At 54.3% G+C, this 11,579-nt stretch overlaps 1 protein-coding gene across 1 annotated transcript in view; it reads right to left on the minus strand.

Annotated features, from left to right (window-relative positions):
* Nucleotides 1–11,579, minus strand: part of KIF1A (kinesin family member 1A) — a 70,057-nt gene that overhangs the window by 53,277 nt on the left and 5,201 nt on the right. Inside the window, exons 3-9 of the mRNA XM_003798281.2 lie at nucleotides 10,834–11,013; nucleotides 10,160–10,225; nucleotides 9,574–9,752; nucleotides 8,366–8,477; nucleotides 6,829–6,906; nucleotides 6,067–6,132; nucleotides 5,395–5,412 (exon numbers count right to left, since the gene is read on the minus strand). Of these exons, the coding sequence (XP_003798329.1) occupies nucleotides 5,395–5,412; nucleotides 6,067–6,132; nucleotides 6,829–6,906; nucleotides 8,366–8,477; nucleotides 9,574–9,752; nucleotides 10,160–10,225; nucleotides 10,834–11,013 (699 nt within the window). The remainder of the gene's footprint in view (nucleotides 1–5,394; nucleotides 5,413–6,066; nucleotides 6,133–6,828; nucleotides 6,907–8,365; nucleotides 8,478–9,573; nucleotides 9,753–10,159; nucleotides 10,226–10,833; nucleotides 11,014–11,579) is intronic.

Genomic DNA, 11,579 nt, shown 5'->3' on the forward strand with positions numbered 1-11,579 from the left:
CAAGAGAATCACCTAAGCCCAAGAACTGGATGTTGCTGTGAGCTGTGACGCCACGGCACAGGGCAACAAAGTGAGACTCTGTCTCTTAAAAAAAAAAAAAGTGGGCTTCTGGTGACTGGCCAGAGTGGGAAGCTTTCCTTTCCTCCTGAGGACAGAAACTAAGTAAGAGAACAACTCTATTTCTGTTTTGACTTGTGATTATTAGATTCCTTAGGGGGAAGTTTCTGCTGTGTGCCGTCCCCCTGGCTACCATAATAAATGCCCCATAACCATTTGGCCACTTCAGCCCCTGCAGTCCCACTTCTACCTCATACTGCTTCACCAGTCACCAGCAATCCCTGTGCAGTGACCTCCACCGTGTCCCAGGACCACCCTGTGCCCTCCCTCTAGCCTCTGTGCTCTCACCTGGTCTCCTGCCCACCACCACCAGCTGGGACCTGAAAGCCACACGCTAGACTAAAGGGGACTCTGCTTCTGCAAGGCTAAGGACCTCAGATCAGGCCCCTGCCCCTAGCTGGCCACCTCTTCTTCATGCCCTGTGCCCCGCTGCCAGCCCAGGTCCTAAAAAGGTTTCAGCGAAGCCCCCACCCGGGAGCTCACAGGACTAGTCACACAGTTCCCCACAGATTCCACAAAGTTCCTCACACAGTTCCCCACACAGTTCCTTACACAGTTCCCCACACAGTTCCTCACAGGTTCCGCACAGTTCCCCACTGAGTTTCTTACACAGTGCCCCACATAGTTCCCCACACAGTTTCCAATACGGTTCCTCACACAGCTTCTCACAGGTTTTACATAGTTCCCCACACAGTTCCTCACACAAGTTTTCACCCACAGAGCTCCTCATACAGCTCCTGACAGTTCAAAACAGTGCCTCACAAAACTTTCCACATGGTTCTCCACACAATTCCCAACACAATCCTCACACAGCTCCTCACAGGCTTAACATAGTTCCCCACACAGTTCCTCAGACACTTCCAAACACAATCCTCACACAGTTCCTCACAAGTTTTACATAGTTCCCCACATAGTTCCTCAGGTATTCTACATAGTTCTCCACACAGCTCCTCACACAGTTCTCCCCACAGGGCTCCTCATAGTTCAAAACAGTGCCTCACAAAATTTTGCACACAGTTCATCACACATTTTCCACACAGTTCTTCACAGTTCCCCCACACAATTCCTCACACAGTTCCCAATGCAATCCTCACACAGCTCCTAACAGGCTTTACATAGTTCCCTAAACAGTTTCTCACATGTTCCACACAGTTTCCCACTGAGTTCTTCACACAGTTCCCCACATAGTTCCTCAAACTACACAGTTCCCCACACAGTTCCACACTGAGTTCTTCACACAGTTCCAACACAATCCTCACACAACTCCTCATAGGCTTTACATAGTCCCCCACACAGTTCCTCACATGCTCCCCACTGAGTTCCTCACACAAGTTCCCACACAGCTCCTCACATAGTTACTCACACAGTTTCCAACACAGTTCCCCCACACAGCTCAATAGAGTTCCTCACAAATTTTTTCACACAGTTCCTCACACAATTTTCCACACAATTTGTCACACAGTTTTCCCCACAGAGCTCCTCACACAGTTTGTCACAGTTCAAAAGATTTCCTCACAAAATTTTCCAGAGTTCCTCACACAATTTTCCACACAGTTCCCCAAACAGTTCTTCACACAACTCTTCACAGTTCAAAACAGTTCTGCATAAATTTTTTTACACAGTTCTTCACACAATTTTTCACACAGTTCCCCACACAGTTTCCAAAACAGTTACTCACACACTTCTGCTCACAGTTCCCCCACAGGGTTCCTCACAAAATTCCTCAGAGTTTAAAACATTTCCACACTAAATTTTCCACACAGTTCCCCACAGAGTTTTCCCCACACAGTTCTTGCTGTTCTTCAGACAGTTCCCCACACAGTTCCCCACAAGCTCCACACAACGTTCCTCACACATTTTCCTCACAGTTCCTTACACAATTTTTCCCACAGAGCTCCTCACATAGCTCCTTGCAGTTCAAAACAGTTCCTCAAAAAATTTCTACACAATTTCCCACATAGTTCCTTATACAGTTCCTCAGACAGTTCGTCATCTTTGTCACACAGGTTCTCACACAGTTCCTGACAGTTCAAAATAGTTTCTCACAAAATTTTCCACACAGTTCTTCACATAATTTTCCAGTTTCCCACACAGCTCCTCATACTGGTCCTCACACAGTTCCTCACATGTTCCCCCAAAGTTGCCCACGAAGTTCCTCACAAAATTCCCCACACAGTTGTCCACTCAGTTCTTCACACAAATCCTCAGTTTTCAATACAGTTCCTCACATATTCCACACAGTTCCCCCACTGAGTTTCCCACACAGTTCCTCAGACAGTTCCTCATACAGTTCCCATACAGTCCTTCACCCAGCTCCTCAAACAGTTTCCCACATAGTTCCTCACAGAGCTCCTCACATAGCTACTCGCAATTCAAAAGAGTTCCTCACAAAATTTTCCACATGATTCTTCACACAATTCCTCACAGTTGTCACACAGTTTCTCACACAGTTCCTGACAGTTCAAAACAGCTCCTCACACAGTTCCCCACACAGTTCCTCTCACAGTACCCCATACAGTTCCCCACACAGTTCCCCATACAGTTCCTCAGATACTTTCTCATACAGTTCTTCATAGTTTTGCACAGTTCCTCACACAGTTCCCAATACAGTTCCTCATACACTTCCCCACACAGTTCCTCACAAAATTTTTCACACAGTTTCTCACACATTTTTCCACACAGTTCCCTACACAGTGTTCCCCCACAGTTCCTCACATAGTTCTTCACATAGTTCCTGACACTGTTCCTCACACAATTCCCCACACAATTCCCCACACAGTTCAGTTGTCCACCAGTTCCCACACAGTTCCTCACAGTTCAAAACAGTTCCTCACAAATTTTCCACACAGTTCCTCACACAATTTTCCACACAGACCCCCCCGACACACAGTTCCGCACACAGTTCCTCTCAGTTCTTTACATTTCCTACACAGTTCCTCATACAGTTCCCATTCAGTTCCTCCCACAGTTCCCACACAGTTCCCCACATAGTTCCCAACACAGTTCCCCACACAGTTCCTCACTGTTCCCACACAGTTCCCCCATTTAGTTCCTGACACAGTTACCAACACAGTTCCCACACAGTTCCCCATACAGTTCTCCAGAGTTCCCACACAGTTCCTCACACAGTTCACCCACTTAGTTTCTGACACAGTTACAAACACAGTTCCCACACAGTTCCCACACAGTTCCTCATACATTTCCTCACACAGTTCCCCATATAGTTCCTCATACAGTTCCTCACAGTTTAAAACAGTTCCCCATACAGTTCCTCACAGTTCCTCAGTTGCCATACAGTTCCTCACACAATTCCCCACACAGTTGCCCACTCATTTCCTCACACAGTTCCTCACACAATTTCTCAAACAGTTCCCAGAGTTCCTCACTCATTTTCCAACACAATTCCCAGACATGGTTTCTCACACAGTTGCCACAAAGTTTCCTACAGTTCCTCACACAGTTCCTCACATAGTTCCTCATACAGTTTCCACACAGTTCCCCACACAGTGCCAACACAGTTCCTTACACTATTCCTCACACAATTTCTCACACACGTCCCCACACTTCCCCACAGAATTCCTGACACATTCCTCACATAGTTCCCATACATTTCCTCACACAGTTCCCACACACTTCCTCACACTGTTCCCCACGCCATTCCCCACAGAGTTCCCAGCACAGTTCCCTACACAGTCCCTACCCAGTTCCTCACATGGTTCCCCCACACAGTTTTCCCCCTACACAGTTCCTAACACTGTTCATCACACAGAGCCTACAGTTCTCTCACAGATGTGACCCCCCCCCCCAGCTCCCCATAGGTTCTTCACATTCCCTCACAGTTACTCTGTTCTCATCATCATTCCACAGAATTCCTTTCATAGCCCCAGGTCCCACACTTCCTCTCCCATTTCCATAGTTCCTCATAGTTTTTTACAGAATTTCAGAATTTCCACACAGTTCTCTAAACAGTACCTCACATCAACCTAAACAATGCCCCACAGGGTTTCTCACATAGTTCCACACACTCGACTCTCATGAGTCTCCCCACACCTCCTCACACGACTTCCTCTCACACCGCGCCTCATGCTTGCTGCTTCCCTGTGGTTCCTCACAGCCATGCATACAGTTCCCTCCACTGCTCCTCATGGGTCCCCACACAGCCACACATGGCTCCTCATAATTCTTCCCAACCTGCCACATGGCACTTCCCACACAGTCCCATGTAGCCCCCCTATACTCACTTCCCACACAGCCTCACATCAATTCTTGTGCTGTTCTGCTCACAGTTCTCCACACAGGTCTTTATGGTTCCATATGCAATTTCCACATGTTCCCTTGCCACCCCATACTTCCATAGCTCCTCACAGAGAATACACAGGACCCAATACTGCCCCACACTGTGCCCTACAATTCCTCACACAGGGGCTCCTAACAGCCCTTCATGTGGGTCCCATAACATCCTTTCCACCCATCCACACAGCCACCCACATGGTTCCCCTGCACTGTCCACACAGCTCCTCACATGGTTCCCCTGTACCATCCACCCAGCCACCAACACAGTTCCCCCCATCATCTACCATCTCCTCACATCTCCTCCTCATAATTCTCCTCACACATCCAGGTACATTTTCTCAGTTCTTTACAGTTGGTCACAATTCACTTGATCCCTCAGAGTCCTTGACAGAGTCCATCACAGTGTTTCCCACTCATTTCCCCAAGAAGTTTTCACAGTTCCCCAAATAATTCCCCAGACAGTTCCTTGCATAGTTCCCACCAATTCTGTACACTTTCCTTACACTTCCTCACATGCTCACTCTCACAGCTCCTCTCATGGTTCCACACACTTTCTGCTTACAGCCCCCAGCTTGCACTTGCACCTGGCACCTCACATCTCCCACCAGCCCTTCCTACCACCTAGCTAGGCTCTCCGCCCCCTGCCAGCTCCTCCTCACTCCTCAGGGCTTCACCCTGCAGCCACCCTCCCAAAAGCTTTCCTGTCCAAAGTTGTCTCACTTGGGTGTCACTCTAGAAGCCCATTTTTTTTCCTCTCTAGAATTCATCCCAATTTGCAATTACATTTTTATTTTTCTGTTTCTGCCCGCACTGCACCGTGGACCCAGAAGACATGCACTGGTCGCTGTGAGGCCCAGCTGCTGGCACAGGGCTCAGAGTGGGGCTCGGGGTGTGTGTGTTGAATGAGTGAATGAAGGGGGAATTCTGCTGCCTAGGCTGCATGGGAACAGTACCCTCCACTCGGGACCAAAGAAGGTGGCTTACCTTGTTGGGTCCTGAGTCCTGGAAATGAAAAGACAAAAGGGTTAGGGGACCTGGAGTGAGCTTGAGGCCCTGGTGTATAAGGGGACATGGGAATGGTCTGACTCCAGATGACAAAAGAGCTGTGCCAAAGTCCATCATCCTGAGCCGATCCTGACAGCTAGGCCAAATGCCATGCGCCCTCTCAGGCTGTTGTACCCCCTGCAGTCTCCCCTCCACCCCCAACAATTTCAGTGTAGGGTCGGATCTGCTGAGCATCATCCTTCCCTGGCCTCAGGACTGAGTATCTCAGTGAATGGGCAGTGCTGCTTATCCTGCATGGATCCCTAAGTCCAGCCCTTCACCTCTAAGGACCATGGGCTCCCCCAAAGGATGGCCTAGACTGAGCAAAGTGAGGTCATTGCTGACCACAGGCCTGTCCTTCTAGAGTACCAGCCAACATGTTCACCAGAGCCCATAGTACCCTCAGACAGGCCCTGTGAAGAAGGCAGCACATCCCCCTTATACAGAAGTTCCAGGGAATAACAAGGATCACTACTCCATCTCTAGCTTGTGACCCTCCCCTGACCTCTGGGCTTTCCCTTGAATCCTAGCCCCCTCATCACTGATGGGACCTGGGGACAGGTAGGACAGGCTCCCAGTCACTCTGGTTCTGGGCACCCAGAGCCAGCTCACCATTTCAGCCAGAGCAGAGATGACCTTCCCCAGCGTGGTCAAGGACTTGTTGATGTTGGCTCCTTCCTGTGTGCAGAGAAGATGGTCAGGACATCAAGAAGTCTCAGAAGCCTCTTGCTCCAGAGTGATACCCTGAGACTGACCCATGTGGCATGGGGCTGAGGCCACCAGCCCTGACTGCTGACCTCTGAGCAGGGCATGGATGCTCTGGCAGGAAGCCAGCGGAGAGCCACCAGCCAAGGACAGCAGTTTGCCAGCACCTCTCCTCAGCTCCGTCAGAATCCCCGTAACATCTCATACCTCCCCACCAGAACCATTTCCAACCATCAGACAACAGGAGGGGTCAAGAAAGTAAAAACTCTCCCTCTTGACACCCAGAACTATTGCAACAGGGCGTGGGGTGACCCCAGGATGCTGGCCAGCCAGCTGACAGCCCCCACTGCCTCACAGCCCCCACTCCTTTGCAGGGAAAACACAGGTACCGCTGGCCCAGGTGAGGGTACAGAAGAGGACTGCCTTCCTGGCTGGTCTCTATCCTCATTCACCCGGAGCCAGCTGCCAGAGGCCTGAGGCCCTGGTCTGTGCCTACCTCACTCCTGCCCAGGCTTACCTGGGCTGGCCCAATGCCCCTGAAGCCCCCCCAGAGCCCTCTCACCCACTCATCCACCCCATAAGCCAAGCAGGAACACTGGACCCTGACAGCAGGTAAATAGAGGGCAGAGTAGCCACTGCACGCCAAGGGCCTGGAAGCCTGGCCCCTACCTTGAGACGTGTGCCCTTGGCCCCTGTGGAGTCAGCCCGCTCGCTCCCAGCCAGATCCACCAGGCTGATTTTGCTCACCTGAAAGGGCAAATGCATCAAATGCAGGAGATGCCACGAAACTAATGCTGGGGGCTCCATGGCCAAGGCCCTCCCAGAGCCTGGTGGCTCTGACCCCACAGTCTCTTCCTCCACCTCTATTTGCAGCCCTTTTGATGCCCTACCAGCGTGAGGTGCCAAGCCACCTCCCCTGAGAAGCTGCATGCCCTTGGTGCATGTGATGCTGTCTCCACGTGCTATGTACTCTTCACATAATAGCCTACTGACTCCCTACAGCACCTGCGAGGTACATCTGTCACGGTCTCCACAGACAGCCCTCATCGTGTATGGTGGGACTAGAACCTAGGTCCTGGGAGGGCCATAGCCACTGCTCAGCTGCCTCATGGGCACAGCTATCCCCAGAGCCCCAGGGCACTGTCCAGACTCCCTCTAGGGGCTCCCTCATCCCAGGGTTGCCACATGCATTCTAGGAGGCCCAGGCCCTTCTGAGCCACAGCCGTAGGGCAGGACTCACCCAGGTGTCTATAGACCATGGACATTGGCAGGACCCTTTCAGGATCCCCAGCTAGTGAGAGCTGCAGCCCTACCAACATGGCTCCCAGCAGCCCCAGCAGCCCTCAGCCTGCCCGAGGCCCTGCCCACTACTTCATGTGGTTGTGGTTGACAGAACGCACACAGCTGCCTCTTGCACCATCAGGGACTGAGTAGTGGTAACCTCACCAGGTCCCCTGTGGGCCCCAGGTGTGTACTGAGAGAACTCCACCATTGGGAAACAGCTAAGGTGCCACCGGGGGGTGGAGGGACTGGGGTACCATGGGGACAGACAGGGGGAAGCTCAGCACCTGCCTGCTGTATCTTCCAGAAACCCACAGACTGGATGTTTAGGATAAAGCCCAGGGAGACGACAGCCCACCTGGTCCACTGAGGATGCCAAGGTGCGTGGGAAGGGCATCAATAGCAGGCAGGGCTGTGCCCGCTCAGCACAAGCCCACCTTTGTGGTATCAAAGGCCGTTGCCCCTAGAGGGGGTGGGAGGACCACCGTCTTACTAGCCTGCATCAGGGCCCCATATACCTTTGTGATAGGCTTTCACTGAACTCATCACCCTACCTTCACAGCCCCCCAGGTGTGGCTGCATCTCGTTCTATCCCCTGGCCTGGAGGGGCTGCCATAATGCAGGGCAGCCCTAGGGACATCCCTCCATAGCCCCCATAGTCTCCACAAGAACAGCCCAGACTTCAGGTCCACCGTGGTCCCTTGACTCTGAGTCCCTTCCACACCCCAGCAGCCCCATGCGCCCAGGGAAGGAGGCCCTGTAGGCCTGGGGATGCTCAGGTCAGCCCTGGTGCCCAATGAGGACACTGCCCACACCTCACAGCCTATGTTCGGTTTGGCATCCTCCTCCCACCCTGACTGCCCTGACCTGTCCATGCCCTGGCCACGGGCCACTGCTGTGGTCACTTTCTCTGTGGTGCACTCACTTTCTCTGTGGTGATGTTGGTCTCTGCGTCATGGCGCTTCTGGGTGAAGATAATGTTAAAGACGGCATGGGAGCGGCTGCTGGTCTCGTTCATGTTGGTGGCTGCCACCGTCCTGAGGAATAGGAAGCCACACCGGCTAACCCTCGTCCGGTCTGGCATGAGGGGCACTGGCAGTGCCCATACACTGGGCCAGGTCATCAGCATCAGCTCCCCCAGGCTCCCAGGGCTGCCCTGACCAGCCAGGTGGCAGCTACACCTTCTGTCAGGGCTCAAGCAAGGCCACACCGGCCCACCTACTGCGGTATCCTCAGCCCAGCTCACGCCTGGCACTTGGGGAGGGAAGTGCTCCCAGCGGCCCAGGGGCAGCTAGGTGTCACCCAACTGGGCAGGAGCACCCCAGCATCCTGATGTAGGAAAACCCCACCCAGAAGGGGAAGGGGCTTCCACAGTTCATCCCAGGCCATGGCCCAAACTAGCCACTCTGGGTAGCCAAGGATCCCACCCCATCCCCAGGAGCCCTACCCCCCAGCAGCAGGGTCCCCCAGCTCCTGTCTGACAGGACTAGAGCTGGTCCCAATGTCACCCCACTGGCCAGGGACACTCAGCTTGCTATCTGTGGCAACCCACAGCTGGGTCACAGAGAGGTTACACTGAGAGGCCTTGCAGGAACAACTAGGGGGGGCACCAGGCCAATTCAGGATGGCACATGTCCCCCACACCTCAGGAACTGGGACTGATGCAGACAATCACCTCACCCTCTGGGGAGTCCCAGGTGGCAGAGAGATGGCACTGTTGTCTGACAACCAGAGCATCCCAGGAAGGAGGCCTAGAGTGGCCTCCTTATCAGCCCACTAGTGGCTGATAAGGGGACTGCATGGCCAGTAGCAGCTGACCCCTCCCCATATGCCCGTGTTGGTCCCAGCATGCTCTGGACTCCTAGCCCCACCAAGCCAGCTGCCACAGGCTCTGCTGACACCCCCACAGGCACCTTGGCTATAGGGTAGAGAGCCCCCCCGGAGGAGCAGCCCTGGGAAGGTGACAGTGGCCCTTGTACAGAAGGAGCCACAGCCTCTCTGCATGTCCTCAAGCACACAAATGCATATCTCCACGGGAACCACTGGACACACCCCAAGCAAGATCAACAGGTGCACAAGGGCCAGCCCAGAGATGAAGGTGGGGCTTCCGGAGGAGAGTGACCCTCCACACACCTGGCCTTGTTCCCTGAGTCCATGAGGTCCTGGATGTCATTGTAGGAGGTGACAGCCAGTTTGGAGAGGTCCTCTACATAGGGCCCCAGCAGTGGGTGCTCCCTCACTCGCAGGTTGCCCTTGTTCTTGGGGTTCAGAAGGTCCCGGACGCGCTCACAGTAAATCTCCATATAGCTGACCTGCAGGACCAAGCCATGCCATCAGGGACCTGAGGTGGGGGGCAGAGGCAGCCCAGCTGGCGGCCCTTCATGCATGTGCAAGGTGGGGCATCAGCCACCCCCACCAGCTGGTCTTCCTTCTCCAGGGCTCTCTGGTCTCTGGGACACATGCACACCAGGGCCACCTCTGCCACAGCAAGGCCCAGGCTGTGCAGGTCTGTGGCTGTTCCTGCACCCAACTCAGAGTAGCCACTGGGCAAACATGGAGGACTTCCCCTTCCCCTTCTGGGCTCTGCACAGGCTCGCTGGTGTGAGTGTCATGTGGACAGGTGACAGGCTGAGGGTGCAGACCAGTGGCAGGAACTGACTTTAAGCCAGAACTGCATGACTGAGCACACAGGAGTCCCCAGCCTGCCCCAGGGCCCTACCTCCACAGAGTAGGACAAGTTGTCATTGGTCGCGTCATTGATGCGAGAGAAGAGGTCCTCACAGAGCTGCAGGGATGGAAGGAGACAGTCAGCGTGATCAGGGGCCACTCCCCAGGGTGCTGCTCCTGGGGGTGCTTCTTGCCCCAGGACACATGTGCCAGTGTTGAGGCACTTGAAGGCCTGCAGCCAAGGAGTAGTGTCTGCCTCTTAACTCAGGGTCGCTGACTGGTGACAATCAGCTCTGCAGCCCCTAGGCCCCTCACACTCCCTTCACTGAGCAGATGAGAACTTAGGAGCTCAGGTCTGGAGACCTGCCAGGGTGGGGTAGGGGGTGGGCTTTCTGCTGCATAAAGAGCCATTTTGTCTGGATTTAGTCACCCACCCCCCAGCACCTCTCTCTGCTGGCCCTGCTGGCCCCTGAGAACAGCTGCCCCAGTCAGGGCTCTCCTAGTCACCCACCACGGGGAGATGGCCTTCCTGTACTTAATTCCAAGGCCTGAGTTTGCAACTGCTGTTAGGCCAAAGTGGTTCCCCCTGCCCCAACCCCTGCAGCCCCCTGCTATCCAGGGCTGCTCTGGGGGAGCCTGCCCGGGTCTCTGAGCCTCAGCTGGTCCTGCCCTGTCCCACCAACCCAGTCTGCCCTCACCCTTGGCCTCGTGCCCCAGCCTGCTTGCCTGCGGGATAATGCCCTGCTGGTCCTTCTCCTGCTTGCCCATCATGGTGTAGGACTTGCCGGCCCCTGTCTGCCCATAGGCAAAAATGCACACGTTGTAGCCCTCAAAAGCATGCTGCAGCATCTCCTCGCCGATGTCCCGGTACACCTGCTTCTGCGAGGCATAGTTGATGTCCTCGGGCTGGGGACACAGAAGGAGCACTGCTGCAGGAGGCTGGGTGTGCCTGAGGCTCAACCTGCCCTATGCACAGAGCCACGTGGTGCCCAGGGCCTCAGACCAGGCAGTGGGGAGGGACGCCTGCCCCATCCTAGTCCTGCCTGGGAGCTGAGTCCTGGAGGAGGGGCTCTCTGCACCACCAGGGAGGGATGAAGAGCAGCTGATCGAGTCAGGCAGGAGGAAGGGCACACCAGCATCAGGGTCAGCATGTGCAAGAGCTAGAGTGGGACCTCAAAACCAAAGTCAGTGCCATGTGACAGCGGTGGGAGTGAAAGAGCTGGGGCTGGAGAGAGGGCAGAGTCAGAGGCCCGGGGACACCACACTGAGAGGAGCAGAATATGTTAGAGAGACAGCATGGCCAGCCAGGGATCATGCTAGGAGAAAGGCAGGACTAGACAGGAAAGTGGGGAGCCCTGGGGCTGTTCAGAGGGGCCGTTCAGGGGCAGGTACTCAGAGACATGCTTGTGAGAAGCTTAGGTCAGGCAAGGAGCATGGGTGGGGAAAGGATGCCTTCTAGAAGGATACAGGGG

This window comes from Otolemur garnettii, unplaced genomic scaffold (assembly GCF_000181295.1).
Source record: "Otolemur garnettii isolate 467f Iridium unplaced genomic scaffold, OtoGar3 scaffold00133, whole genome shotgun sequence".
Lineage (NCBI taxonomy): Eukaryota > Metazoa > Chordata > Mammalia > Primates > Galagidae > Otolemur > Otolemur garnettii.